The following is a 27104-nucleotide window of genomic DNA, read 5'->3' as shown; positions in this document are numbered from 1 at the left end:
GGTGGATGAAGACAAATATTCAAATGATAATAAGGTGTGTACCATTTTTTTGTTTCTTTATTTTCAGGCAACAGAATTCAGTTAGTGGAAAAAGGCATAATTTCCTTTTTCTCTTTACCGTTCTTTTTTCTTCCCACTTGCTTCCTTTTAATCTAAATTTCATTATTTTATTATATATGATACTATATTTTTAAATTTACCCATCATTTTTTAAAATATTTTGTGAAAGTATGGGGTCCAATTAGAGATATAAATAATCCAAATGAAATCAAGCCTTTAAAAAAATATTAGAGATTTTTTTTTAAGAAATGTTCTAAAGATCAGAGACAAAGTGAGGTATCTATAATCATTTTATGTTTAATATTATATTGAAAATGATATAATTATAGAAGTCTACAAAATTAAATATAAAACCTTTAATTATTTTACTAGGCTTAGGTTTGACAACTAATACTATATTTAAATCATACCTAAATTAAAAAGATTTTGAAAATATAATACCTAGTTTGGTATAAGCTTATAAATACTGTATTAGTTTTACAATAAAAAGATTAAAGAATCGAGAATAAAAAAAGAGAACAATTTTCTTAATGAAAGAATATATAAAAGACAAGTTACGTTGAATGGGAAGGGGAAAAGACAAACTTCTTTGACTTCGTTGTCAAAAGGAACGTATTCATGTTGATGATGTTGATCACAACTAATTGGTCCATACATTTAATACAAATCATTTTGAAAGTTATATTTTTTGAAAAAAAATGTCATTCAATAAACTTTCATAGATTATGAAACATTTTCACAAAATATAGTCGTATAGTCTAATAACTATCATTTTCTTATGCACTAACCGAGTAATATACATGTTAACTTGAGCACATTAGTCTTCATTCAAGTGTTCGAGAAAACTTACATCATAGACAATTATTTCACCTTCACTCGTCCCTGATCTCCAACTGTTGCATACCTTAGTATGTAGGTCAAACGTTTCCATCTAATTGTACCTCATTGGCTGAATGCTTGTCTAGAGACCTTGTCGAAGGTTTCACATGCTCTATGTGACACCAAAAACTTATGTGGGTGTAGGCCCTTATGCTCTCGATCTTACCCCTAACATTTGTGGTATCAGTTCCTGACAATGAAGATGGTGGTGTGACAATGCACGACCTCACGACCTCCCAACATGACAAGAAGCAAGACAACTAAGGTTAACTAAATTGAGAGCGGAGTAACAAAAAAAAAAAAAAAAAAAAAAAAAAAAAAAAAAAAAAAAAAAAAAAAAAAAAAAAAAAAAANAAAACAACATATTTGGGTGTATAAGAAGAGGTGAGTTTAAAGAGGAGTGATGGTTTTTGTGGGTGGAGGTTTACGCAATCCCCATTATACCCGCCACCCAACCTCCGCTGCCCTCACCCCTTCTTTTCTCTCTCTCCTCTGTTCTTCCCCCCTTTCCCAATTATTTTAGCCTCTTCCTCTCTCTCTCTCTCTCTCTCTCTCTCTCTGTTCCCCCATTCCCAATCCCTTCCATTATATCTTCTTCACCTTCTTCCACTTTTCTCTGTCCTTTCTGATTTCTTCTTCACTTCTAACGGACTAGCTCTCTTCAATTCACCTGGGTTTTTCTTTTTCTCATTTGGGTTCATTCCATTTCACACAAAATTTCTTTCCATGGGTAACATTGGTAGTAGCGGTTCCAATACCCGGAGAAGGCACGGTAGCCGCCGGGGCGGCCATCCGACTCCGCCTCCACCAGCCCCACCGCAGCCCGAAATCACAAGTAATCGGTACGTTTTCGCTGCCGCTACTCCTTACCCATCTCAATACCCCAACCATCCGAATCACCCACCGCCGTATTACCAGTACCCTGGTTACTTTCCGCCGCCGCCGCCTGGTCCGCCGCCGTCGATGCCGATGTCTTTGCCGCCTCCTTACGATCACCACCACCGTGGAGCCCATCCCCACATGGATCCCGCGCATTGGGTCGGTGGGAGGTACCCTTATGGCCCTTCTATGCCGCCTCAAACGCCGTATGTTGAGCATCAGAAGGCGGTTACCATACGAAACGATGTCAATCTCAAGAAGGAAACTCTAAGGGTCGAGCCTGATGAAGAAAACCCCGGCCAATTCCTTGTAGCATTCACGTTCGATGCCACCGTCGCCGGAAGGTATGTGTTCTAATCTTTGGAGCTTTTGATTTCCTTTTTGTATCTGTGATTATTAATTGAAGTCATCTGATGGCTTTGTGGAAGTGTTGGGTCAGATTGTTTCAATTATTTATTTGCTTTTGCTTTTCTGATACCGGGGAGCAAGAATGGTAGAATAATGATTTTATGAAGCCCTCCATAGTTATTATAAATGATTAGAACAAGTCATGAGCTCTGGTTTTGTAGATATTTAGTGATCAAAATTATAACTCATCAGTTCTCTGTGGTGGTGAAAAGGAGATTTTTCTATAAGCTTAGAGATGATTGAGAGCTTATTGGGATTGTTGACCTCTTAAAACTAAACTGAGTCAACTTCAGGTGTACATTGTTGTAAATGCTTGAATCTGGGCTTGAATTTGAACACACCTTGACCAAGAACTGCAGGTGTTTGTTCTTGGGTTTCTAACTTATCCATGAGGGGACGGGGTTTGAACTTACGAACTTTTGGTTATTTGAGCTATGTTCAGGTTGACGTATAGCTATTTGTTGATTATGCTGATAGTATATAGGTCGAATTCATCGACCTAACTTATTGATTGCCCTCCCACTCCCCCCTCACCCCACCGGAAACGAAAAGCGAAAATGTTGGTAGTTCTTTCATTTGCTGCTTATGAGTTTAATCAGAGGTAATTTTTGAAGAGGTTTAGTAGTCTCGAGGCCTTGTTTTCAGAGGCGAGGCAGAAGTTTCAAGTTACGTTAGAGAATCGTTATTGAAGTCATAAGAATGTAAAACCGTGAATCTCTAAATATAATGTTCATATAAAAGTTCACTAACTCCTCCTCCATATCACCACTATCACTATTATTAATGGGACGAGTGGTTGACCTTTTGTTAAACTTTCATCTTTAGGGACTCGTTCAAGTCTTAGTGAAAGTAATAACGAGACACCACCCGAGCCCTTGTAAGATGACTATTATAAATGGGTGTTATTCCTTTAACTATTGTCATAATGCATGAGTATTCCAGGCCTTGATACACTTTTATAAACGCAGTCTCTCTTGTAAGAGGTATGAGCCTCTAATGAATTGAATACAACTTAGTCTAGCCGAAGATATTGTTAGGAATCACGAACCTCCACAATGGTATGATATTGTCTACTTTGAGCATAAGCTCTCATGGTTTTGCTTTTGGTTTCCCCAAAAGACTTCATACCAATGAAGATGTATTCCTTATAAACCCATGATAAGCTTCTTAATTAGTCGACATGGGACTCCTCTCGCAACAATCCTCAACAGAGACAAGCCTTAGGGCATATAGACCTTAAGAGCCTTTGAAAACGTACTTTAGAGGGTCTTTCTGTTTTCCTTTTATTAGCATCTACGGTCGTGTTAATAGTCCTGTCAATTGTTAAATTTTCTTTTATGGGGTTAGCCTGAGAATTTGAGTCTCTTTTATCTTGAAACAGTATCACCATCTTCTTCTTTGCAAAAGAAGGTGAAGATTGCAACTTGACTCCCGTAAAAGAAGACATTCTTCAACCAGTAACTGTCCATTTCGAACAAGGCCTTGGACAGAAGTTCAGACAACCTTCTGGAACAGGAATAGATTTCTCAAAGTTTGAAGAGTCAGAATTTCTGAAAGTAAATGACACGGATGTCTATCCATTAGCAGTGAAAGCTGAAGCCTCCACCGACAGCCAAACTGGACCAGATGGTACCTTGGTACCTGAGCCCATGAATGCTCAGATAACCCAGGCTGTGTTTGAGAAAGATAAAGGTGAATATCAGGCAAGAGTGTTGAAACAAATCCTGTGGGTCAATGGTATGAGATATGAGCTGCAGGAGATATATGGCATTGGCAATTCAGTCGAGGGCGAGGTCGATGGAAATGACCCTGGAAAGGAATGCGTCATTTGCTTGTCGGAACCACGGGACACGACTGTACTTCCCTGCCGACACATGGTAACAACAATTATCTCTATCTTAGTTTATTGTAGATGATTCTTACGCTATTCACAATACTATGATCATATGCAAGTCTGTTTCACTTGGTTCTGTTTTATTTGAGCTGATATCTTCATGCCTACAAAAGTTATGTCTCCTGCACTCCTTTGTGCTCACTACATTCAATCCTTAGGCACCATTGATTTGTTCTCTTGTTCTTGACAGTGCATGTGTAGTGGTTGTGCTAAGGTATTGAGGTTCCAGACGAATCGATGCCCGATTTGCAGACAACCAGTCGATAGGCTCTTAGAGATAAGGGTCAGCAATGGGCCAGAAGAATAAAGAACGGTACGAGTATCGTCTCATCATAAAACAAACTCTGTACAGCACTGCTTTTGTTGCATTTCTTTTTGCATCATCTGAACTGATTCTCTTTCCCTCGAATTCTCTACCTGTTGTTCTAAATAATCAAGAAGGAAAGCTGTAAGTTTATAACCAGCGCGTTGTGTTTTGTGCCAAGGTAAAACAAAAAGAAAGGAACTGTAAACAGTTGTGCTTGTATTCTCATGATCTCGAAAGTCTCTATTGTATACATGAGCTGAGCCATGTTTTATTTGTTTGTATCCTTGCTATTTTTTTTTTGTCTCCTTGTTTCTAACATCCTGGTATTGGTGTCTGGTCCTAAAACTTGATTCTTAGGACATGGATGTTTGTATAACTATATGGCTTTCATGTTCTCTCGTTCTCACTGAGTGAGTATTCCAACATCAAAAGTTTCTATTGTAGAAAGAGTTCCTCAAATGATGTGTCGACAAGTAGTTTCAGTATAGTTTAGTTGATTAATACATTTATCACCTTCTTTCGTATTTGGTATCGACTATCATACCGCTAAATAAGTGTATGTTCTATCGTTACTACGGGAAAATATGCCTTTTGAATTGTTGGAGGAATCAAAATTAAATAATATTGTAATAACGTAAATCCACCATATATTGTTCTCTTTGGACTTTTTCTTCCTTCAGAGCTTCTCGTTTTAAAACGCCTCTGCGAGGGAGATAGAGAGGTATCGGGAGGTATCTTGATGTGGGTCTTACAATCCACCCTCTTGGGCTTTCTTTTTAGAGCTTCCCCTCAAGAATTTAAAACCCGTGAGGGAGAGTTTACACATCCCATATATATACATCCACTTCTTCATTATTTCATTAAAAGGTTTGTACTATTTAATGAAGGTTCAAAACGAACTTTCATGAAAGCACAAAATTTTAAACAAACTTTAATGAAGCAACGTTTGTATGAAAGAGAAGCTGAAGTAAAAAGTTGCTTGGTTTTCTTTAAAGATGTTCCCCTATCCCCTCAATAATACTAAAATAAAAGTGCTCAAACTCTCCACCGTCGGTGCTCACATTATGACTATGATTTAACTTATAATATAAAACAAAAATAGGACCTCAAAACTCATAAAATCATAATCAAACTTAAAAAAAGGGCATCAACATCAACATCAACATCATCACCAACCATACAGCGAACACAAACAAGACTTCTTTATTCAAACCAAAGAACCATGTAGATGCAGTTCAGCGGTTCAGTACTTCAAAAACTAAAAGAAAACAAACATAGTGGGGTTGCTTATTATAAAAGTCTCTGGTAGAGCGCCCAACCACACAGCAACTCAGCCATTTTCTTGCTTACCAACCAAACAGACACAGCTTCAGAGTTTCATGGAGGAAGGAGCGTCCAGAAACCATTGATGGACATACACACCACTGTTTCTCAAATCCTTGAACAGATCCATACAGTCTCTTTTCTTCACCTCGCCATCTTCATCAACCCCATCTCTGCAGCTCAGAAACAGCTCGTCCACCCAGCAAATCACCCTGCTTTCGAACAAATCTGATAGAAACTTCAGTTCCTCCTTCCCTGCATCCATCTTCAAGACGACGAAATTGGCATGCTGCACAGTTTCCTTGAACCAAGATAGAAAATCAAACTCGTCGTCGATGTAAGGTTCTTCTTCGTCTTCATCATCGGCGCCATCGTTATCTGTAGTACGATCAGTTCCAGCCAGGCCAGGATGATAAACAAACGTGACTCCAGGCATATGGATATGTGCGGCGAGAGAGGACATGTCGTAATCAACAAAATAAACATTAAAATCTCTGCGATCCACCGGATAAGAAGGTGGAAACCAATCTCTGTTGGTGTAATTCAGGCGCTTCCCTGTACCAATATTAACATAAACCAACTTTTCCCCGTTGGAAGCATTTACAAGCTTAGGCAAATAAGCCAGCTTCTTGTCAAATCCCACAGGTTTTGCTTTCACAAGAGGCTCCATTTTTGGAATTAAAGGCTTGTTCCTTGTGAGAGAGCGACATTCAAACGAAGGGCGAGGCTCCAAATGCGCAAATTCTTCGAGTTTCTTCTTAAATACAACCAGAGTTAAGTTATTAACATGGCCAACATGCATCACAGTGGAAGCTTTAAGCAAAGATGACACTGGAATTGCAGCTCTAATCAAATTATTCGGCACTGAACCAGTCGTGCCCACAATAACAGCCCCAATTCCACCAGGTCGAATCACACGCTCGATCTCGAGCACCAAAAGTGCAGGGACTGAATACCTGTCTAGGTCTCTAGAGAAAACAAAATCAAAGTATTGATCCTTAAAGTCCAGTTCATAAACGAAATGTTTTCTCCTTAGAGAGAAAAATCTGTGTTGACCAACACCAATAACATCATTGAATCCCATGTCCCTCAGTGCCAAAACGGCGGAGCCCGATCCCTCTCCAACGCAGAGAGATTTTGCACTATGATCCAACAATTTCTTCTCCATTAGCTCAGCAACGACATTAGTCGTCAGATTCATGTTTTCCTCACAGTGAATCGCTACGAATGGCTCCCAAATTGGATTCAGAAAGTGACCTTGAAACATATACGAACCTCGAGAAACTCTCGCTTCCACATCGCCAGATTTTACAACACAATCGCGAAAGATCACTCCGAAATCGGTACCCGTCAAAATATGCAACAAAGGAACAGTCGAAACAGCCAAGGCCAGAAGGAATGTTCGAATAACAACACGCCTGGCCAATGCCCCATGAGCGATCTGCCATTTCACAGCCTTCAAACTCATTTCTCCAATCACCAGTCAATCTCAGCACAGAATTCGCTTATCGTCGTCGAAGACGAAGTAAAATCGGAATAATTCCTCAAAATAATATCAACACAGAGAAACAAAAGAAATTTAGCGAGTACAAAACCTGGATGATGTGTGATTTCCACCCACGAGGAGCCCCATAGATTTTTGGAAAATTAACCAGACCCTCTTCGGAACCCTCATCCTTCGAATCTTCCCGTACCAAGCCACCATCGTCGAAGAATCCAAATCAACCCATAAAGCTCAAAAAACTACCTCACATTCTTCAAATTCTGATTTCCCACAGCACAGAAACCTCCAAACCCCTAATTGGAACTCAAGATCGAGATCGAACAATTTCAGGCCTAGGGTTTCGAGCGAAGAAGAAGAAGAAGAACAATGGAAGTTCGATCAAATAGGAGCGGTAGTATTAATAGTGAGAGATTACTGAAATCGTGCTCAACTCTGGGTATTACGTGGCACGAGGGGATATTCTAAGATCTAAAACAGAAGAGTACACGTGTCAAGCAATGAACGGACAGAATTTGAGATTAGAAGACTGTGGGCCCTAAATTATTGGCCTGTAAGGGCTTTATCGTAATTTAACGGGAGACAGTAGTACAGAATCGCTCTGGAACATCATAATTAGATCAAACAATCAACGAAGATGATAATTTATTTTAATATATACATTGTAAAATATACTCTTAAAAAATTTATAATTATTTAAAGTATTTTTATTGGTTTAAACTTTGCAATATAAATGGTAAAAATATTTTTAAAAATAAATCACAATTTCATACTATTTTAAATAATTTTCTTTCGATAAACTTGAAATATTTATAGTTTTTTAAATAATAAAAATTTAAAAACAAAATAATGAATGATTTGATTGATATTTTTACGTCAATTTTTTAATTAGTTAAAACTATACATCAATAACGCGAAACTAATAGATTGAATTTGAGAAAATTTGAAACAACCATTCCAATTATGTTATTTCCACGATTTGATGTCTCTTTACGCAAATATCCATAAAAAAGAAAAAACAAAAAAAAAAAAAAACAAAACAATTTTTTTTCTTTTTAACTTTAAAATTTGAAGATTTTGTTTGGTAATTTTCATTTTAGCTCTTACCTTTTTTAATTTTCATTTACATTACAATTAAAATGGGTTAAAATACTATTTTGGTAATTTTACTTTTAAACATTTATTATTGGTTTTTTTTTTTTTTTATTTCAATAAATCTTAAAATTAATTTATTGTAATTATTAATTTTCTATAAATAATTAGTCCTAAATTGTGAAAATATATATACCGTGTATTTTATTATATGAAAAATATTACTTGTTGTTTAACCACTTTACCTTCAACATTTATTAATCATTTTAATCTTAAAAATAAGAAATTAAATTTAGCAAAAAGAAAAAGAATAATAATCTGTGTGGGCCAAGAGCCCAATAGAAAGACCAATAAAAGCCCAAAACATCACGGTCTTGTGGGAATTATCGAAGATGATCACAAGCCCAATAGAAAGCCCAATAAAAGCCCAAAAAAACATGATCACTAGCCCAATATGTAAAGCCCAATAACTATGCCAGCCCAATTATTTAAATATCTAAATAAAATGATCACAAATTTACGGTCAAACCTCTACTATAAATATTCATCCATCCCTCGTCACGTTTGTATGGTCTTAAAGAGTGCCCCGTAATCTCCTTGATTTGTCTCAATAAAAAAGTGTGGGTGTTACTATAACGAGAGTTGTGTTAACCACAAAACCCTAATTTTGCTACATTTTTCAAACTTGGAGTTACCGTAGTAGTTCTTAGGTTAAAGACCCCAAATTATTTCAATTTTTATAGTAAAAGAAACAATTGATTTAGTTACAGTTTAGTCCTTCAACTTTAATGTATATCAATTCAATCTTTATACTTCCAAATTTACCGCCATTAAATACCAAATTTTATTACGTATTAACTTAATCATAATGGATTTAATTAAATCTTTAATAATTTATAATTTTTTTTTTTGGGAAGGACATAGGCACCTTTTTAAAAGGTGAATTTTGTTCCATTTTCTTTTTGTAATTTAACACAAAAAGGTAAAATCATTACGCTATAATTTTCAATCTAAATAAATAAATACTTTTGAGAGTCCTTTGTTTTTAGGACTTCAAAAAGTTGAGCTTCTCAAAAAAGCCCTTTTGAATTTAGGGGCTGTCCTATATTATTATTATTATTATTTACTTGGAAATTAAATAAATAAAATAAGTCAAATGGGTAGGGGTGGGTGCCCCAAGCAAGTGGTTCCCTAGCAACAAAAGTGCCCTACAAACAATCAAACCTAGGACCCTATCTATCTATATACATTCTTCTCCATCTTAATTACTCCCAACGTTATGTTTTTATTTATTTATTTATTTATTTATTTATTTATAATAATAAATAAAAAAATCTCTTGAATTAGGGTCTTGAAATTCTCAATCTATAAACATCATTGGAAACTTAAAATTTCAAATATATTTAATTTCTTTTATTTTTGTTGAATTTTCTATCTAATATTATTAATATTTGTTAATGTTATATTCAAAATTTTAATAAAAAATTGAAAGTTTAAGATTGAATTGAATATTTTTAAAGTCAAAATATGAAAAATTGTAATTAGTCTCAACTGTTCCATGTCATAGTGTACTTACCAACGTTGACCGGTTGACCGGTTGACCGGTGGTGGCTGCCGACGACCAGTAGTCAAATATATATATATATATATATATATATATATATATATATATATATANATTTATTTATATAAAGGAGCAGTTTTGTCTGGAAAATGCAATAATTTGAAAGCGAAATTACGAAAAAAGGTTCAAACAAAACGACAGCATAGAAAATTACAAGAAGAAAAGGTTTACATGCACGGCCCTTTTTACTACGTTCTGAAACTGTCAATTTAACCATTCACCGGTGGCCACTGCCGTCGCCGCCGCCTGACCCTTTCCGCCACCCTACACTGTAAAAATCTGTGAATTCATCTTGGTTTTTGACGGTCTAATTTCTTACATAAAAATGGTGTTTTTTTTTTTTTCACTCACCTTCGATTTGATTAAGGTTTTGATGATGGAATTTAGTGGTTGGCGGCGAACTGGCTTAGTCCCATTGTTGAGTTTATGGCGGCGAATTTTGCCAGCTCCGGTGGAAGGAACGGTGGCTGGGGTGCTTCTCCGTTTCCTCCGACACCAAGGAAGTCTCTCGTTTGGTCGTTACTTTTCATACTGTTGTTACCTACGTTAAGAATATGAATAAATGATTCGGTTTATAAATTTGAACGTAATTTAATTGGTTAAGTATTTCATAATCCTCGATTAATGGCGGTAATTTTCAAATCTAGAGCGGAAAAGAGCGTTAAGAATATGAATAAAAGATTAAATTTACCATTGTTGAGTGGCATTAGAAGCTGGCTGAGAATATTCGAGCTTAAATCGGAGTTGGTACCGACCATCTGAACCGAGTCAGCCATTGTCATGCTTCTAGATTTGTTCAGAGAGTTCAAGCTTACAGCGTTGGAGGACGAGGACGACGACAAAGACGAAGAGTTCATCACTCCGAAAGCACCGGCATCGATGAGCGGGGAATTATTGTTGGTGCTGCTTCTAGTAGAGCCCATAAGAGCAGCTTTTTGCAGAAGGGCGGTGGCCGACATCGGAGAAGAAGAAACAACGGACGACGACTGACCCGACAACAGTGCAGCTGCCGAGGACGTAGCTTTCGACAAACTTCCCTTCTTCTCGACATCTTCCTTCTCGAACACGGGCAACATGGAAAGGCCGGTTTCGGCTATGGATCCAAAAAGATTGGAAGAAGAAGAGGAAGGTCCATAAAAGTTGGAGATATTGTTGTTATTGTTCAACCAAAGAGAGAAAGGAGATCTGTTCTTGTGTTGATGATCTTCAAAGTCTCTTAGAAAATGATCAGAGTGAGTGAATTGGGAAAGGGCAGGAACATCTCCAAGTGTTTGAAGATTATTGGTCTGATGATCAATCAAAGATTGATCTTGTTGATGAAGAAGAACTGAATCATTTCTGAGATTATTCAGAATATTTGTTGCTGAAACTGTCGTGATTCTTGCACTTTCTTCAGCTAATGCATCGCAAAATGCTCTGTGGGTTATGAAGCTGTCTTTCCTGTACGAGGAACAACAAAAATCCAACATTTAATGTTCCAATCTTTGTCATTTTTGTTACAATTCAAACACAAATCTGCATTAATTACTTCTGTCTTTAACATTTAAAAAAAAAAAAGTTTCAATTTTTTTGGCTTTTTTCTTGATTCAAAAATTACCCACGATTAAACATGTTCGATTTCAAATTTTGATCCATCTCGTATCTTAGAAGTCAGATGTTCGAGTTTACCTGGAAAAAAGGGTTCCACAATCACACTTATATTCTCTAGTCCCACAAGTTTTGGAGTGAGCTTTCCAATCAGATTGAACCGCATATTTCTTAGAACACTTATCACATTTCCACTTCTTCTCGCCGTGTTTTCGGCTGAAATGTTTCTTTACTCCGGTGAGATCGCCGAGGGCTCGTGATGGATCATGGTGAACGCACGTCTTCTCCGGGCAAATATACACCTTCTTCTTAATCGGCTCCTTGTTCGTTCGTTGTCGAAGCTTCCATGGTAGGTTATGTCCTCGTCGATGAAGTTGCAGATTCTGATCTCTTTGAAACCCCTTATTGCAAATTTCACATATGAATCTATTTGTCGCCATGAGCGATTTCGGCGACAAAGCAACAACCTCCGCATCAGGATCTACAACAACAACAATAACAACAACACAACTTATTCAAGTTTCGCTTAAACGAACGAATCGAGTCAAATCGAATCAAAGAAAAAGAAGCTCACCTGGGGTTCCGGGGAGGTTCCGCTTCTTCTTCGCCGCAGCGGAGGGTTTGGGTTTAGGGTTAGGGCTAGGGTTTGCATCTGGGTGGTGAGCAAAGGGAGTGGAAGTGGGAGTGGAAGAGAGAAGAGAGAAGGGATTAGTTGACATAGTGTTTTTTGGGTAATGGGTTCTTATTTTGGAGGGGATTGAAGAAGGTTTAGACAAGAACAAACAAGAAAAAACCAAGAATTTTTAAAAATTTTCCTTCTGCACACAAACAGCTAACAAATTTGAAGGGGGGGTTTTGGGTGTGTGGAAATGATGATGTTTTGACAAAGGGAAGAGGAGACTAATTAGGGTTCTGCCAAAAGACAGTAAAAACCAAAGTTGAAGGGTGTTTGAATCTGAACAAAACACCATAAATTATATATATATGGTGAGAAGCTTGAAGGCAACAATGATATCTCTTTTCCTTATGATATTGATATTAAATTCTATGGTGTTGATATCAATTGTGTAACCCATTTGTTGGAATGGGCAACCAACTTTCTCTGTTTGTCTCTCTCTTTTTGACAACAATGAATAGAGTTTTTTCATTTTTATTTGGTACCTTTTTTTGAAGCTCAAACTCCAACACTGTTCATTCAATTTTTCAATGCAAAAAATGGGGACCCATTTGAGTTTGTTAATTAATTATGTATCTTTCTACTTACTAACTACACCCATGTCTATGTTTGTACCAGCTTTTGTCTTGTGACATGAAAGATGTTCTTGTTGACTCATTTGTGTTCGTATGTTTAGGGGTTGAAAAAGTATGGGAGATTCTCCATACAAGCTTGAAAGGTCGATATAGGAGGTAGGGAAATGTAATAGCCGGAGACTACTGTTAGTAAATATTGTCCGTTTTGGTCTTTTACGTATCGTCGTTTACTAGAAAGAGGTTTCCATACCCTTTTAACGAATGTTTCGTTGCCCTCTCCAACTGACGTGGGATCTCACAATCCACCCCTAGGAGCCCAATGTTTTTGTTGGTATATTGCTTGGTGTATGGCTTGGATACCATTTGTAATAGCTTGAGCCTACCACTGGCAAATATTGTCCATCTTGGCCCGTTACGTATCGTTGTCAGCCTCACGATTTTTAAACGTGCCTACTAGGGAGAAGTTTCCACATTCTTATAAGAAATGGTTTGTTTTCATCTCCAACCCACGTGGGATCTCACAAAAAAGGAGATGGGCGACTTAATAGATCGAACCGATCATAAGTGTTAGATGTCACTCCCCACTTCTGTTTCTGATGGTCTCGCGAAGAGGCTTGTTGTTTCTTCGAGTCCACATGGCTCTAGGGAGGCCAATTGTGAACAATGGACCCATAGACTCCCGAATACACCCACGAAACAAGAAAATTTAGGTCAATTAATCACTTATCGTACTTGTTTTCAAACACTACTTAAAACTTCAAAACCATCTCGAAAGCTAAACGAAACACCCGAACACCGTCACATCCTTAGCACCAATCAAATCGAAGCGATGGCGTGACGAATATTAATATAGAGAAAAAAACAAAAGAAAAGAAAGGGGGAATAGTGGACCTAATCTACCTAGAAGTAATAAACAGAGAGTGTTTTTTATTTAAAAAAAAAAAAGAAAAGAAAAGAAAATAGTAATAATGAAAAAAGTAAATTACCTTTCTGGGGTGAATCTGGAATAGAATGATTAAGTAATAATTAAAGGTAAATCAGTAACTTTAGGGACTGTCATTTCAGTACAACAGAGAGTCAGAAGCATAGAGACATATACGAGAGTTTACATTTCCCCATACTTTTGCTTTCTATTTCACACAAACCGTCCGTGATACCTTTACTTGTCTCTATCCATTTTGTAATTCTTTTTCTTTTCTTTTCTTTCTTGGTTTCGAATATTTCACAATTTCAAGATTTGGTTCGAGTGATTCATGTGTTCATCTTCGTGTTCTTGAATTTCATGGTGCTGAATCCGTTGAATTGATTTGAGAAGATTCGATTGGCGTTTGAGTGTTCGTCTTTTAGTGAAAATTATAAACTAGTTTTAGTTGCTTCATCCTAATTTTAATATGAATTCTCTCATAAATGTTTCAAAACTATTATAGAATAGTTGTTCAAATGCTGAACGAAAATTGGACAGCTAGCAGATATTGTCTTCCCTTCAAGGCTTTAAAATGCGTATGCGGGAAGGTTTCCACACTCTTATAAATGGTGATTTATTCTCCTCCCCAAACCAATGTCGAGCATCACAATCCACCCCCCTTCGGGGCCAGCGTCCTCGTTGGCACTTCTTCAATCGATGTGGGACCGCTCCCAAATCCACCCCTTTGGGTCCCAGCGTCCTTACTGGCACACCGCCTCGTATCTACCCCCCTTCGGGGAACAGCGAGAAGGCTAGCACATCGTCTGGTGTCTGGCTCTAATACCATTTGTAACGACCCAGATCCACCGCTAGCAGATATTGTCCTCTTTAAGCTTCCCCTCAAGGCTTTAAAACGCGTCTCCTAGGGGAAGGTTTCCACACTCTTCTAAATGGTGATTTGTTCTCCTTCCCAACCAACGTGGGACATCAGTGACCTGAAACGAAGTTGAGATAATAACGAATTTAATTTAAAAAAGAAAAAAGTGATTAATTTGAAATTTAATTTTTTTTAGCGTAATAATCTTTGGGAATTAAAAAAAAAAGGATATAAATTAATAAAACATTGAGACAAATGGAACCACTTTTGTCTGTTTTCTCTTGGATTTTGCTTCACACCACATATGCTTTCCCATCCCTATTTGGGTATCCAATGCTTTCTCTCTCTCTCTCTCTCTAACACATGCACATAACAAATACACAAAACCCTATGTCTCATCTCTTTCTCTCTCCTCTTCTCTCTCTAAATAATAACAAGAAAAATACCCTTATTTAACAGGTGGGGAAGGGAATGAGCCCTAAAGATATATATATGTCCGACTAGATAAGGACATACTCCGATATATATGTTGCATGAATCAGAGAGAAAAACATATAAAGAGAGAGATTCTCGGTATGTTCTCTCCCGATCAAATATGGAGAGAGAAACAAATTATTGTATATGACAAACGTAGTGTAACTATCTCATAATACCAGTGACTCTTTAACAATAGTTAATCTGAAACTATTAAGTCGTTTAGGCTAAAGACGAACGGTTTGATTTTACTAACTAGTTTTACGTTTTTTTGTATTTGATAGTTATAAAAATAATCTCTTATTGTACTAATTAATTACATATATGTTTTAACTCTCCCTTCCCAGTAAAAAAAAATGATTAATTAATAATAAAAAAGGAATATTAGATGAGTTAGGTTGTGCTCGCTACGTATAATTGTTAGCCTCAAAGTTTTTAAATCAGACAATATTTGCGAGTGGTGGACTTGAGCTGTTATAAATGGTATCAGAGCTAGACACCGGGTGGTGTGCCAATAAGACGCTGAGCCTCAAAGAGGGTGGATGATGAGACCCCACATCCACTGGAGAGGGGAACAAAGCATTTCTTATAAGATGGTAGAATCTCCCCCTAGTAGACGCGTTTTAAAATAGTGAGGCTGATGACAATGCGTAACGGGCCAAGGGCCAAAACAGACAACATTTGCTAGCAATGGATTTGATTTGTTATAAATAATATTATAGTGGGCATTGTATCAGCGAGAATGTTGAGCCCCCAAGAAGGGTAGAATGTGAAGAAAATCTCTTCTTATTAGACGCAATTTAAAACCAAAAGACTGCGAAAATACATTAAAACTGTGATTGATTTGAATCGAATCATCATAAGTTTTTATCCATAATTTTCCCACTTAAAAAAGCAAGAAAAATCTCAAGCACATAAATAAGAACAAGGTACTTGATTACATTATAAAATCAAATACAAAAGTTAAAATGACATGAACGTAAAGATGATCGCAACATTACATACGGATACGAGTAGAAGAGGATGGGCCAAAGTTTAACATCATCCATGACTTGTAATATAACAATATGCTCCACATGAAAGACATATCATCGACACGTCAATTTTTTCTCACATGTCAATAATTAATATGTCGAAATTTTAAATAATAATATCTCATTCGTACCGACTTTTTATATATAAAAAAAATAATTTGATTTCATATATAATTTCAACAATAAAATCACCCTTGAAAATTATGAAAATGTGGTAAAAAAAAATATCCATAAAAGAGAGATGATTTTGAAGGGAAGATAAATGCTTTGGGAATTGGGACTAATAATACATTTCACGTGTCTCTATCCATGAAAGGAAGGGGATGCCAATAATGTTGCCCTTGAAAACAAAAATTATTCCCTTTCATTTCATTTATTATTTATTTTATTTTATAATAATTGTATCAAATGCAAAATCAAGAGATCTTGTTCTTGAAATATTAGCACTCCAAATATCACAATAACCCATAACATTTGGAGGGTGAGCATTTATATCTATCTAATTTACACGTTGCTCGAGAAAATTATAGATTTTCAAGCCAATCAATGAGTTTGAATAGTAGTTCATTCGAGCATAAACGAGTAGATAAAATGTAATTATTATTCTAAACATTGATGGTCCGATCAAGTTACTGGTATCAACTATTTCATTTTTTTCTCTAAGAAGCTTTCTCCTCTATGAGATTCGCTCTAGGATTAAAAAGTACCTAAGAACATCAATGGAAGTATAATATATAGGTAATTAAATATATACTTTTATTTCTTAAAGAATAGATTCTTCCAAAGAATGATTTAATTCCACAAGAAAAACATAGGGCTTAACGTTCCTTTGTTATCAACTAAATGCCCATAGAATGTTCTTTTGTCTTCACTAATAAAAATAATGCTTCCATTTGCTATTATGCAAGACTTCAACAAGTCCATTTCAAATGCCTCCCATATGAACATTATTAAATAAATGACCTCACTGCTATTCAAAAACTAATGTGAGGGTCGGCATAAATTACTTTATTAAATCTAAAAGGATAGGCGTGTTAGGTTACGATTCATATATAAAATACGACATATTCCATTAAATAATCTCTCGTCTCTCGCATCTCAAACCGACATGTTACAAAAATAGTACAAATAATACTTAATTTTGAAAGGAAGAGAAAATGACGTTATAGAGATTTGATCTGTGTATGTATTGTCAAACATATGAAGGTTAGACATTATTTAATGCATAAAAGATAGATAAGCAAGAATCCAGGAAGAAAATGACATAAAAGAGAATCAAATGGCATCATGTTGGACTTGATTAATATATCTAAACCTGGTCACTGTCCTGTTCAAATGAATAATCAAATAAAATTGATTACTGAAAACAAATATATCTTCAACCATAGTAAAACTGCACCGGAAATTATTTGGGAGGGGCCAAGTAATTTTGCATAGAACAAAATGTATTTCTATGAATATAATTGAGCAAAATTAATGATTGCATATGAACATTTGGAGAAGTTTTAAAATCTGCTCCAGGAGTGTAAGAATATAAGGAAAGGATTCCAATATTAAATCTGCATCAATCTGTACCAACAAACATACTATACCCTTCTCCAACCCCATAAAAAAACTACCTAAAAAGAAAAGTGGAGTTGACCCAGGAAATATGTCTCTATTCTAGTATACCAGCTTCTCATTATGGTAGTTTTCAAAGAGAAAAAAGAAATGTCATTATAGTTAGTTCTTTCCTTTAGAGATTGTCAGCAGATCCAATGTATAAAAAGAAATGAACTCTTCTCCCTCTCCCTCATTTAGACCTCCAACCACCTTGTTATACAAGTGGTGGGGGGAAAAGGTGGGAGATTGAACCCTAAATGTAGGCTTAAAAACAAATAAAAATCTCCAGTGGGCCTATCTTGCCTTTGAAAAGTATTGTAAAGTTATGTATTAGGTGATCTACACACATCTAATTTACAAAGCTAACCCCTATATAGTTCTGTTAAAACAAGGAGTCTCAATCCTTATTCCTTTATCTCCATCTTCACCCAGGCTAGCGGGCAGAGACTCGAGGACTATCATCGCTAGCCTTAGAGAGGAGCAAAGGACAATCATGTCAATCAATTCCAACTGTGCTCGTCTTCGGTCAATCACAAAGTATGATCTATTAAGGATTGTTGGGAGGAAATCCCACGTTAGCTAATTAAGAGGATGATCATAAGTTTACAAGTAAAGAATACATCTCTATTGGTATGAGGCCTTTTGGAGAAACCAAAAGCAAAGCTACGAGAACTTATGCTCAAAGTGGACAATATCATACTATTATGGAGAGTAGTGGTTCCTAACATGGTCAAGATCAAAATTTTGAGATACATGTAATATCCACACCAGGGAAGGATGGGAAGACCAACTATGCACTCCAAGACCTCAAATAGTAACGATATTCATCAGATGGGAAGACCAAGTATTGTATCAAATTTATCCGTCGAGTCCTATATAGGAGCTAAGGTATTAATCATGGAGATCAGTGTTCGATTTGAAGTCGAAAGCAAAGAGAGGGTTGCACAAGTGAACATTCAAGAATCAAGCAGCATAACCAAGATTTGATAATACAGTGTGAGTTGTGTAAAAGAATATGACATACAAATAATTGTAAACAACACAAACACGATCGGATAATGTACTCAATATAGATACTCATCTTAGCAAGCTTCACACAAATATTCTACAAGAAGATGAAGAATTTTCCCTCTCTTAGCTCACTTCTTCAACACACTGCAGAGGAAGCAGACTCTATTAGAACTTCAAAATGCTTTTTCCATGGTCAACCAAAAAAGAAACAAAACAACTTCTGCTAACATATCAACGGTTTTGAGATATAGTTACATGATAAAATCTCTCTAAATAAAGGAAATGGTTCTGGCTAGATGAACCATGACACCTCCATCCTTTGTTCTGACAGGGTCCTCCTTATCTTTTATAACCAGTGTATAAGGGGTTATTCCTTGCGACCTAGCGGACACCTCCAAAGACAAGGGTACTTATCTTAAGACCGTTCCCCAGGAGAGTATTTTGATTCTCATTCACCATCACAACCCAAAAGAGGATCCCAATTGATTGCACATTGGACAAGAAGCCAAGCATATCAAATTACAACTAACCAATAGCTACAGAGATCCAGGCTTCTTTATTCTTTCCAAAGGCATTTTCCTCGAATAATTTTAATAAGTAACTTAATCCACGCCGAACATCAGTTAACTAATGAAAGAAAGAAAGAGGAGGGAGGGAGAAAGAAGGAGAGTAGAGAAATATTACAACTACTTTTTTTCCTTCACAACATGAATCTTTTTCTTTCTTTCTTTCTTTCCTCATTTTTCTTCTTTTTTATCTTTTATTTTTTATTTTTTTTATTTTTGTAAGAGACCAAGCTTTCTTGGAGAAAAATGAAAGAATGTACAAGGGCAAACAAAAAAATTAGCCCAACAAAAAAAGACTGCAATCCAACAAAATCAAACCAAGGTCATAGTTACGAAAAGGCCAAGCGACCAAACTAAGGTCATAGTTACGAAAAGGCCAAGCGACCGAAGCTCACTAGGAGGTAATGAACTTCGCCGTCAACCAAACCTCATCACACAAGTTCTCCATCTCTCTAAAATTCTATTTTTCCTCTCTAGCCAAACACCCCATAAAATAGCATATGTGAGATTCAGCGAAGGAAATAGTAAGACATTGCACAAGATTATAATTATCATTCTTTTTTAGGGGGCAAGGAGGTAGAAGGTAAAAACTTACTTGTATAGATAGGCAGCAATACCCAAGATTATACACAACAAAATGATATCAATGCAGAAATTTCTGCTGGACCTTAGCTGTAGCAAAATAAAACCCACATTAGATACACTTACAAACGTCCTACAAATATACATATAAATCAAGGTATTGTGCATGCACAAGGATAAGCACATATGTGCACAGGGATATGCACTTCAGGAACCGACAACAAAGGTTAAATAATGAAGATTAGAAGAACAAAGCAAAACCTGGTTAACTGTGTCCCTTAATCTAACGTTGGTGTTCTTAAGGTCAGATGCAGCCTTGTCCACCTGACATGATTCAAAAGGTAAATTTGGTGATGATTATAAACATGAACATCGAGACTGCAAGTACATATACATTTATGTATGAATAAATAAAGATGCAAATACCTTAGTGTCAATCTCGTCCATCAAAGGAACTTGCCTGTCTATTTCCTGCAAATAACATGCGACAGTCACTATCAACTAATATACTGATAATGAAAAAAAAAAAAAAAAAAAAAAAAAAAAAAAAAAAAAAAAAAAAAAAANGGCATAGAAGATAAATAACCTCATTCATATCATGCGCCATGTTCTTCAGAGTATCCAACCCCTCTGATATCATGTCTAATCCTTGATCCTGCATGTGCGCAAAACAAGGGGTTTAAACCACAGCCATTGATCAGTAAGCATGCAGCCTCCGTTCTTGAATAAAGAGACTACACTATACATATAGTTTACCTGCTTCATTTTCCGCATTTCATACTCTTGTCTGAATTGACTCGACTCCTCAGTGTGTTGGAAGTACTCATTATCAAATCGCCCATCTTTTATCAATTCAAATGTGCAGGTCAAAAATACGATTAATGCAAGGTACTCGCAACTAAAAGTAAAAAGAAATTTTCGCAACAATGGTTGATCGAAATTCAGCTAAATTTAAAGCATCACCCGAGTCAAATTTGATTTCAGCACGTGAAGTTGAGGAGTTCCAACCCCCATTCTTCTTTGAGGAAGAAGTAGTTCCATCTGGTATAGCTTGAATCCTATCCGGCAATGCAAGCACCAAATCATTTCTAGTGGTAAGATCTTCAGTTGATAGTCCTTTAACCTGTAAATAGATTATGTGACCATCCCATGCAACATATAGGAAGAAGCAAACACAATTCAAATCCAGTCGCTCAACTTCAACAAGAGTATAAAAATTCCAAAACCATCCTAAATGCAGAATGAATTTAGGAAACTAATCCATTCATCACAATCCTCTCATCAATTCATATGAAACATCTAGGTTTAAGCTGGAATTTGAGCAATGAAAGTGAAATTTTAAACAAAATCAGTGAAGACAGTGAATACAAACCCTCTTTACAGCTAATCTCTGCAACTTGGGGATCTCCTCTAGTAATCGAGCCTTGGTATGACGAATCTCCGCATTCAACGCCACAACCGATGCCCTATTCTTCTCTCTGGAAGCATCCTCCGCTTTCTACACAACAAAATAGCTCCTAAAATAGAATCCAATCCTCCGCACCGACAAAGTAAAATGCAAAATCATCTACGAATCACTAAAAATGACGATTCAACCACTGAATTAAATCTAGATCAGAAAAGCAACAAGCTACCAATATGATAACCTTCATTTCCCTATCCAGCAACAGAACGAGTAGGAACTGAGAAATTGACTGAGGGATCAGTGTCAAACCTGGAGAGCGGCTTCAATGTCGGCTTCGACGGTGGCATAGAGTCGAGCGAATGCATCGTCACCAGAGACATTGAGATCTCTCTGCTTCTCTACATCATATTTGTCGTACTTCTGGCAGATCGCGTCTACTCTGGTCAAAAGGTCGATCACGCTCATCTTCGATTCTTCACCTCCGTGCTTCAATAGGGTTTCCGGTGAGCTACAACGGTGAACGCGGTTCCGAATATCTACAAAAGTTGTGCGCCAGTGCCAGTACCGCCGCTGATTGAACAAAACTCCCGCTGATTGTTCTACTCACCGAGGCAAACTTTCAGTTTAAAAGCTTTAAATTTATGATAAATTACGACTAATTTGTCACAAAACAAACAAACAAATAAAACTCACAAATTTTAAGCTTCCATTTTTATGTCTAATTTTAAAAATCAACAAAATCGTGGAATTTGCTATGAAAAACCACCCCATTAATTAACACCCGATTAAACAATAAATCTAAAATTTCATATAAAAACAAATAACAATTCCCTTTTATCCTCGAATTTTAGGTCCAGAAGGAAAGCCCAAAATTGTGAAGCCCACAGCAAAGTGGCCCATTTCATTTTTCAGGCCGGAAGTTACCATGAAGGCCCAAAATGGAAAGAAAAAGTTGGCTTTGGGGCATTCCGAGAATTGAACTCGGGACCTCTCGCACCCTAAGCGAGAATCATACCACTAGACCAAATGCCCATTTGTTGGTATTAAACTATATAATTATCTACAAATTAAATAAAGAAAACAAATTAAATAATTTTTTTTTATGATTTTCCTTCAATATATCAACTATAAAAAAAAAATAATAATAATAATAATAAAAGTAACTCATCTCAAATTCGTAACGTATAAAATAAAAAATTTAAAAATATTGTAATATCGAGTCATTACTATCACTATCTTAATGAATTCAACTCAAGTCGAATATGGATAGAGAATAATTTTTTTTAAAAAAAATGGCGCTTAATAAGTAAAGTACGGGGGTAAAAGAGTAATTTGATTATAGAAAAGAAAAAGAAAAAAAGAGAAAGGATATGGATTGATATTCACTTATGGCCACATCCTCCAATATTCCTTTAATTTTTGATTGGGGTTGAGAACTCATTCCTTCTTCTTTCATTTCCACCACAACTCTGTGTTCACTTCCATGGCTTCTTTTATATCCCAATCTTTGTTTCCCTTCCACTCTTTGCTCTTCCATGGCTATCAACAACACAACCACTTCATGTCTTGTTTCAGCCATGGATCGCCTTTGGCACCACCACATCATTCTTTCCTCTTCACATCCTTTCCCTTCCCATCTCCACCCAACTTTTCCTTTCTCAAACTTCCCTTCTTCCCTTTCCTCCGACCGCATCTCCCTCGACGACGACACCTCCCTCCTCTCCCAGGTAACCCTTCTCCCTGTGCTCCATAGGATATCATAACGAATAAGAACGACAACGATTTTGAACTTACGATCTCGTGCGCTCTACTAAAAGTGATTTTGATGTTTGTTTTGTATAGGAAGATGATAGTATCAATGGAGACAGATACAAACAAGATGGAAAGAGAGAGTCAATGGAAGAAAGTGTCAGTGATCCTGAATTTACAAGTGAGTTGAATTATTATTACTATCATACATAAACTTTGAAACCCAATTAATAAAATGTGGAGAATTGTTGTGTGCAGTGAGGAAAAAATTGAACAAATCTATGAGTTGTAAAAGCTTGGGGGAGTTGGAGCTGGAGGAAGTTAAAGGGTTTATGGATTTAGGGTTTGAATTCACGAGAGAAGATTTGAGCCCTCAAATGGTGAAGTTGGTACCTGGTTTGCAAAGGTTTAAAACTCTAATGGACAGACAAAATCTCGAAGACGACGACGACGACAACGACGATAAGAAAAGAGATATAGCAAGACCATATCTTTCAGAGGCATGGACAATAAACCGACCAAATTCCCCTCTTTTAAACCTAATGATGCCAAGAGTTTCTTCAACCACTGACATGAAGAAACACCTAAGATCTTGGGCTAGAACTGTTGCAATTGAAATTCAATAAGAAAATTTTTACACTTATTTTAATTTTTTTTTTTTTTAAACAATTTTGTTATTTGGTTAATTATATATATATATATAAAAGTTCAACGAAATCGAACCATCAATTTTTAAGATGCATAGGTCGAAAAGAACATATATAAATAAAGAACTGTCGTGTTTTATAATAATCAAAACCCATACAGTTTTTTTTTTTTTTTTTTTTTTTTTTAAAAAATTATATTTATGTCTACTGACACTTTTTATTTTTTTGTTGGAAAAATTAGTCCAATAATGCATTTTTTTTTATTAGATTTTGGGCCTGGTGGCTTGCATCGCTTAGAATGGGCCTGATGGTTGCCTCCCTTAAAATGGGCCTGACTGCTTGGAAAGCCCAGGCGTTGGAAATAATGGGCCGCATATGGTGTCGAACATTTTATTTATTTAATATTTTTTGAAAGCTACTTTAATAAATAAATACTTTTAATTCTTTAAAATATATGGGATTGATTTATCTTCAAGATTACGTTTCCATTTAAACAAAAAACAAAAAAAATCACTCATGATATATATATATATATATNTAAATAAAGAAAACAAATTAAATAATTTTTTTTTATGATTTTCCTTCAATATATCAACTATAAAAAAAAAATAATAATAATAATAATAAAAGTAACTCATCTCAAATTCGTAACGTATAAAATAAAAAATTTAAAAATATTGTAATATCGAGTCATTACTATCACTATCTTAATGAATTCAACTCAAGTCGAATATGGATAGAGAATAATTTTTTTTAAAAAAAATGGCGCTTAATAAGTAAAGTACGGGGGTAAAAGAGTAATTTGATTATAGAAAAGAAAAAGAAAAAAAGAGAAAGGATATGGATTGATATTCACTTATGGCCACATCCTCCAATATTCCTTTAATTTTTGATTGGGGTTGAGAACTCATTCCTTCTTCTTTCATTTCCACCACAACTCTGTGTTCACTTCCATGGCTTCTTTTATATCCCAATCTTTGTTTCCCTTCCACTCTTTGCTCTTCCATGGCTATCAACAACACAACCACTTCATGTCTTGTTTCAGCCATGGATCGCCTTTGGCACCACCACATCATTCTTTCCTCTTCACATCCTTTCCCTTCCCATCTCCACCCAACTTTTCCTTTCTCATTAAAAAAATAATAGTATTGACCTTTTAAAATTTATTAAAAATTTTAATTTTTTTATGTCGGACGAAAATTGTATATATAAACTTCATAAAAAAATCTCCAAATTCTTTTTTTTTTTTAAAGCTTATGGGTATTGATGTTAACTTAAAAGTTTATGGTTATTTTTAAAACGTGGTATTAATGCTCCGTCCATATGTTAGTGGTAGAGGATTTTTAATTTGTTTTTAAGCACAAATGTTACTGAATTTTTTAAATAATTTAAAAAGTGTTTTTATTTTTTATTTTTTTAAATGAAAGAATATTAATGAAATCTTCAAAATTATAAATATTTAAAACAAAATATTCATAGTTTCATCGAGAATTAATAGTTTTTTAAAAATTTTATTATTAAAATTAAAAAAAATTAATAATTTTATTAATTTAGTCCTAAATTAAGTCTGAAGACTTAAATATATGGATAGAGTGTAATTTTTCAATGTCTTTAACGTAAACAAAAAACAAAAAAAAAATCTGAAATTAAAACATATAACTCCAAATATTTGACTAAAATTTTAAAAATTAATTTATATAAAATATAAATTCATAAATTATTAGAGAAGTTTGCAGTCAAATTACGATCCAGCGATTCTTTACTATATCCAATAAAAAAATAATAATAAAAATGCGATTTAAAATCTCTAAATTTATTCGAAACAATTTTATATTGGGGAAATGTTGAATTTTTCATCAATAATTAAATAAGAAAAAAGAAACCCCCAAAAATGACCAAGTTGGATAGCTTCCAACTCATACTGCCCGCGATCCCATCCCTATTTCCAATTATTGATGCATTAAAAATACAAAAAAAAATAATAATAATTTGACTCTTTACAAAATTTAAATAATTTGACATTATAAATGCAAACTTAGAATTGGAACACGTGGCACATAATAAGAGCCTTTTGATATATATATATATATATATNATATATATATATAAAAGTTCAACGAAATCGAACCATCAATTTTTAAGATGCATAGGTCGAAAAGAACATATATAAATAAAGAACTGTCGTGTTTTATAATAATCAAAACCCATACAGTTTTTTTTTTTTTTTTTTTTTTTTTTNAAATATATTTCCAATCAAAATATTTATTATCTTACATTATAAAAATGATTAAAGGCTTAGAATAACTTAATTTCCTCTCATTCCCTTGTTAATAATGTACGTATAATTACTCAAATTTGCAAATGATTAAGATAATTAAAAAGAATAATCAAATAAAAATAAATAAATATAAACTTTGAAACGCATGTGCCAACCGAACTTTTTAATATTATTTATTGAAACTCTGTCAAGTTTCCATTGACTTGGTTAGACACACATAATTAGTGTACCCTGTTTATTTATTTTTAAATTTATATTAAAATTTTTAATTATTCGAGTTGAATAATGATTTAGCGATAATCCACAACCACAATATATACTTTTATTTAATATATATATATATATATATATTAAACCACATTTAAAATTAAATTTTAGGTATAATAATAACCTTTTAATTTTATTTAATTTTTGTATTACGAGTTTTTTTTTAAGTAGGGCCCACCACTGGGTGCTGGCGTGATATCAAATGGTGGCGTGTGGTCAAAGAAAGTGGCGTAAATGGGAAGGGGACTTCCATTCCACACACTTTGAATTATAAATAATTTTGTTAAGAATAAGAAATAGAGGTTGGAAAGTGGAATGTTTATTAATGTCCGTAGTCTTTTGGATAGGATAAAAGCTACCCACTAACTAAATCTTGAAAATAAAATAAAATATATAATCAAATCCTAAAATAAAATATGGATGTCTAAGACATATTCTATAATTAATTATTATAATATATTTTCTAAATATTATATTTTAATATAATAAAATTAAGATTTAAATTTTATTTTAACGAATATATTTTACATGTTAATTATTTGAAAATTTACTTAGCACATTAATTTTCCACTACAAATGACTTTGACATTCTCATTAATGGTGGAGTAACCATCAAAGTCGTTGAAATAAAACAATTTTTAATTATTTAATTAATTAATTAATTAATTTAATTAACCATCTGAGATTCCCCTACATAAAAATATAATAATAAAGTTGACAAAAACAATTATCAAAAATCAAGTGGAATAAAATTTATAATTATCACGATAATTACAAAAATAATATTTATCGCGTCGGCCGTGACCCAATATAAATGCACAAACACAAAAATAAATAAATAAATAATAAAATAAAAGCCTATGCTCCTTCTTCTACCACTATAAAAAGGACCATAAAAATGGT

The 27104-nt window shown here is 34.8% G+C and overlaps 5 protein-coding genes and 1 non-coding gene across 7 annotated transcripts; 2 read left to right on the top strand and 4 right to left on the bottom strand.

Moving 5' to 3' along the window:
• Positions 1 to 1665: 1665 nt before the first annotated feature.
• Positions 1666 to 4427, top strand: LOC111791599 (probable E3 ubiquitin-protein ligase LOG2). Its single transcript, XM_023672993.1, has 3 exons — positions 1666 to 2162; positions 3608 to 4082; positions 4311 to 4427. Exons 1-3 carry the CDS (start codon positions 1666 to 1668, stop codon positions 4425 to 4427), a joined length of 1089 nt encoding a protein of 362 aa, XP_023528761.1.
• A 1369-nt stretch (positions 4428 to 5796) lies between these two features.
• Positions 5797 to 7218, bottom strand: LOC111791594. The gene has a single exon (XM_023672986.1). It carries the CDS (start codon positions 7216 to 7218, stop codon positions 5797 to 5799), a length of 1422 nt encoding a protein of 473 aa, XP_023528754.1.
• A 2816-nt stretch (positions 7219 to 10034) lies between these two features.
• Positions 10035 to 12613, bottom strand: LOC111789957 (protein indeterminate-domain 9-like). 2 transcript variants are annotated; one of them, XM_023670698.1, is made up of 5 exons: positions 12129 to 12613; positions 11636 to 12035; positions 10659 to 11407; positions 10319 to 10508; positions 10035 to 10231 (listed from the first exon to the last, which is right to left on the bottom strand). In XM_023670698.1, exons 1-4 carry the CDS (start codon positions 12271 to 12273, stop codon positions 10351 to 10353), a joined length of 1452 nt encoding a protein of 483 aa, XP_023526466.1. In that variant the 5' UTR covers positions 12274 to 12613; the 3' UTR covers positions 10035 to 10231; positions 10319 to 10350. The 2 variants fall into 2 exon arrangements, with proteins under 2 accessions (XP_023526466.1, XP_023526465.1); XM_023670697.1 differs by having other exon boundaries at positions 10035 to 10236; positions 12129 to 12612.
• A 6023-nt stretch (positions 12614 to 18636) lies between these two features.
• On the bottom strand, positions 18637 to 21725 carry LOC111789790 (syntaxin-71-like). Its single transcript, XM_023670481.1, has 9 exons — positions 21570 to 21725; positions 21228 to 21353; positions 20819 to 20978; positions 20612 to 20697; positions 20442 to 20510; positions 20282 to 20326; positions 20117 to 20179; positions 19869 to 19945; positions 18637 to 18851 (listed from the first exon to the last, which is right to left on the bottom strand). The coding sequence occupies exons 1-9, from the start codon at positions 21723 to 21725 to the stop codon at positions 18836 to 18838; spliced, it is 798 nt and encodes a 265-aa protein (XP_023526249.1). The 3' UTR covers positions 18637 to 18835.
• A 495-nt stretch (positions 21726 to 22220) lies between these two features.
• Positions 22221 to 22292, bottom strand: TRNAP-AGG. Its single transcript has one exon. It is a non-coding gene; the product is annotated as a tRNA-Pro (tRNA).
• A 393-nt stretch (positions 22293 to 22685) lies between these two features.
• Positions 22686 to 23667, top strand: LOC111791399. Its single transcript, XM_023672720.1, has 3 exons — positions 22686 to 22987; positions 23103 to 23190; positions 23268 to 23667. The coding sequence occupies exons 1-3, from the start codon at positions 22796 to 22798 to the stop codon at positions 23633 to 23635; spliced, it is 648 nt and encodes a 215-aa protein (XP_023528488.1). The 5' UTR covers positions 22686 to 22795; the 3' UTR covers positions 23636 to 23667.
• The last annotated feature ends 3437 nt before the right edge of the window (positions 23668 to 27104 follow it).

This window comes from Cucurbita pepo, chromosome LG03, assembly GCF_002806865.2.
Source record: "Cucurbita pepo subsp. pepo cultivar mu-cu-16 chromosome LG03, ASM280686v2, whole genome shotgun sequence".
Taxonomy (NCBI): Eukaryota; Viridiplantae; Streptophyta; class Magnoliopsida; order Cucurbitales; family Cucurbitaceae; genus Cucurbita; species Cucurbita pepo.
The sequence above is the reverse complement of the archived record's forward strand: the minus strand, read 5'-3'. Positions and strand labels throughout refer to the sequence as shown.

Excerpts from the sequence above, each read along its gene's own strand:
- LOC111791599 (XM_023672993.1), top strand. The coding sequence starts at position 1,666 with ATGGGTAACATTGGTAGTAGCGGTTCCAATACCCGGAGAAGGCACGGT. Across the intron at positions 2,163-3,607 it reads GATGCCACCGTCGCCGGAAG|TATCACCATCTTCTTCTTTG; the intron begins GTATGTGTTCTA and ends ATCTTGAAACAG. Across the intron at positions 4,083-4,310 it reads CGGAACCACGGGACACGACT|TGCATGTGTAGTGGTTGTGC; the intron begins GTACTTCCCTGC and ends TGTTCTTGACAG.
- LOC111791594 (XM_023672986.1), bottom strand. The coding sequence starts at position 7,218 with ATGAGTTTGAAGGCTGTGAAATGGCAGATCGCTCATGGGGCATTGGCC.
- LOC111789957 (XM_023670698.1), bottom strand. The coding sequence starts at position 12,273 with ATGTCAACTAATCCCTTCTCTCTTCTCTCTTCCACTCCCACTTCCACT. Across the intron at positions 12,036-12,128 it reads GAACCTCCCCGGAACCCCAG|ATCCTGATGCGGAGGTTGTT; the intron begins GTGAGCTTCTTT and ends TTGTTGTTGTAG. Across the intron at positions 11,408-11,635 it reads TGTGGAACCCTTTTTTCCAG|GAAAGACAGCTTCATAACCC; the intron begins GTAAACTCGAAC and ends TTCCTCGTACAG.
- LOC111789790 (XM_023670481.1), bottom strand. The coding sequence starts at position 21,725 with ATGAGCGTGATCGACCTTTTGACCAGAGTAGACGCGATCTGCCAGAAG. Across the intron at positions 20,511-20,611 it reads AAATGCGGAAAATGAAGCAG|GATCAAGGATTAGACATGAT; the intron begins GTAAACTATATG and ends GCGCACATGCAG. Across the intron at positions 20,327-20,441 it reads TGGCGCATGATATGAATGAG|GAAATAGACAGGCAAGTTCC; the intron begins GTTATTTATCTT and ends TGTTATTTGCAG.
- LOC111791399 (XM_023672720.1), top strand. The coding sequence starts at position 22,796 with ATGGCTATCAACAACACAACCACTTCATGTCTTGTTTCAGCCATGGAT. Across the intron at positions 22,988-23,102 it reads ACACCTCCCTCCTCTCCCAG|GAAGATGATAGTATCAATGG; the intron begins GTAACCCTTCTC and ends TGTTTTGTATAG. Across the intron at positions 23,191-23,267 it reads CAGTGATCCTGAATTTACAA|TGAGGAAAAAATTGAACAAA; the intron begins GTGAGTTGAATT and ends TGTTGTGTGCAG.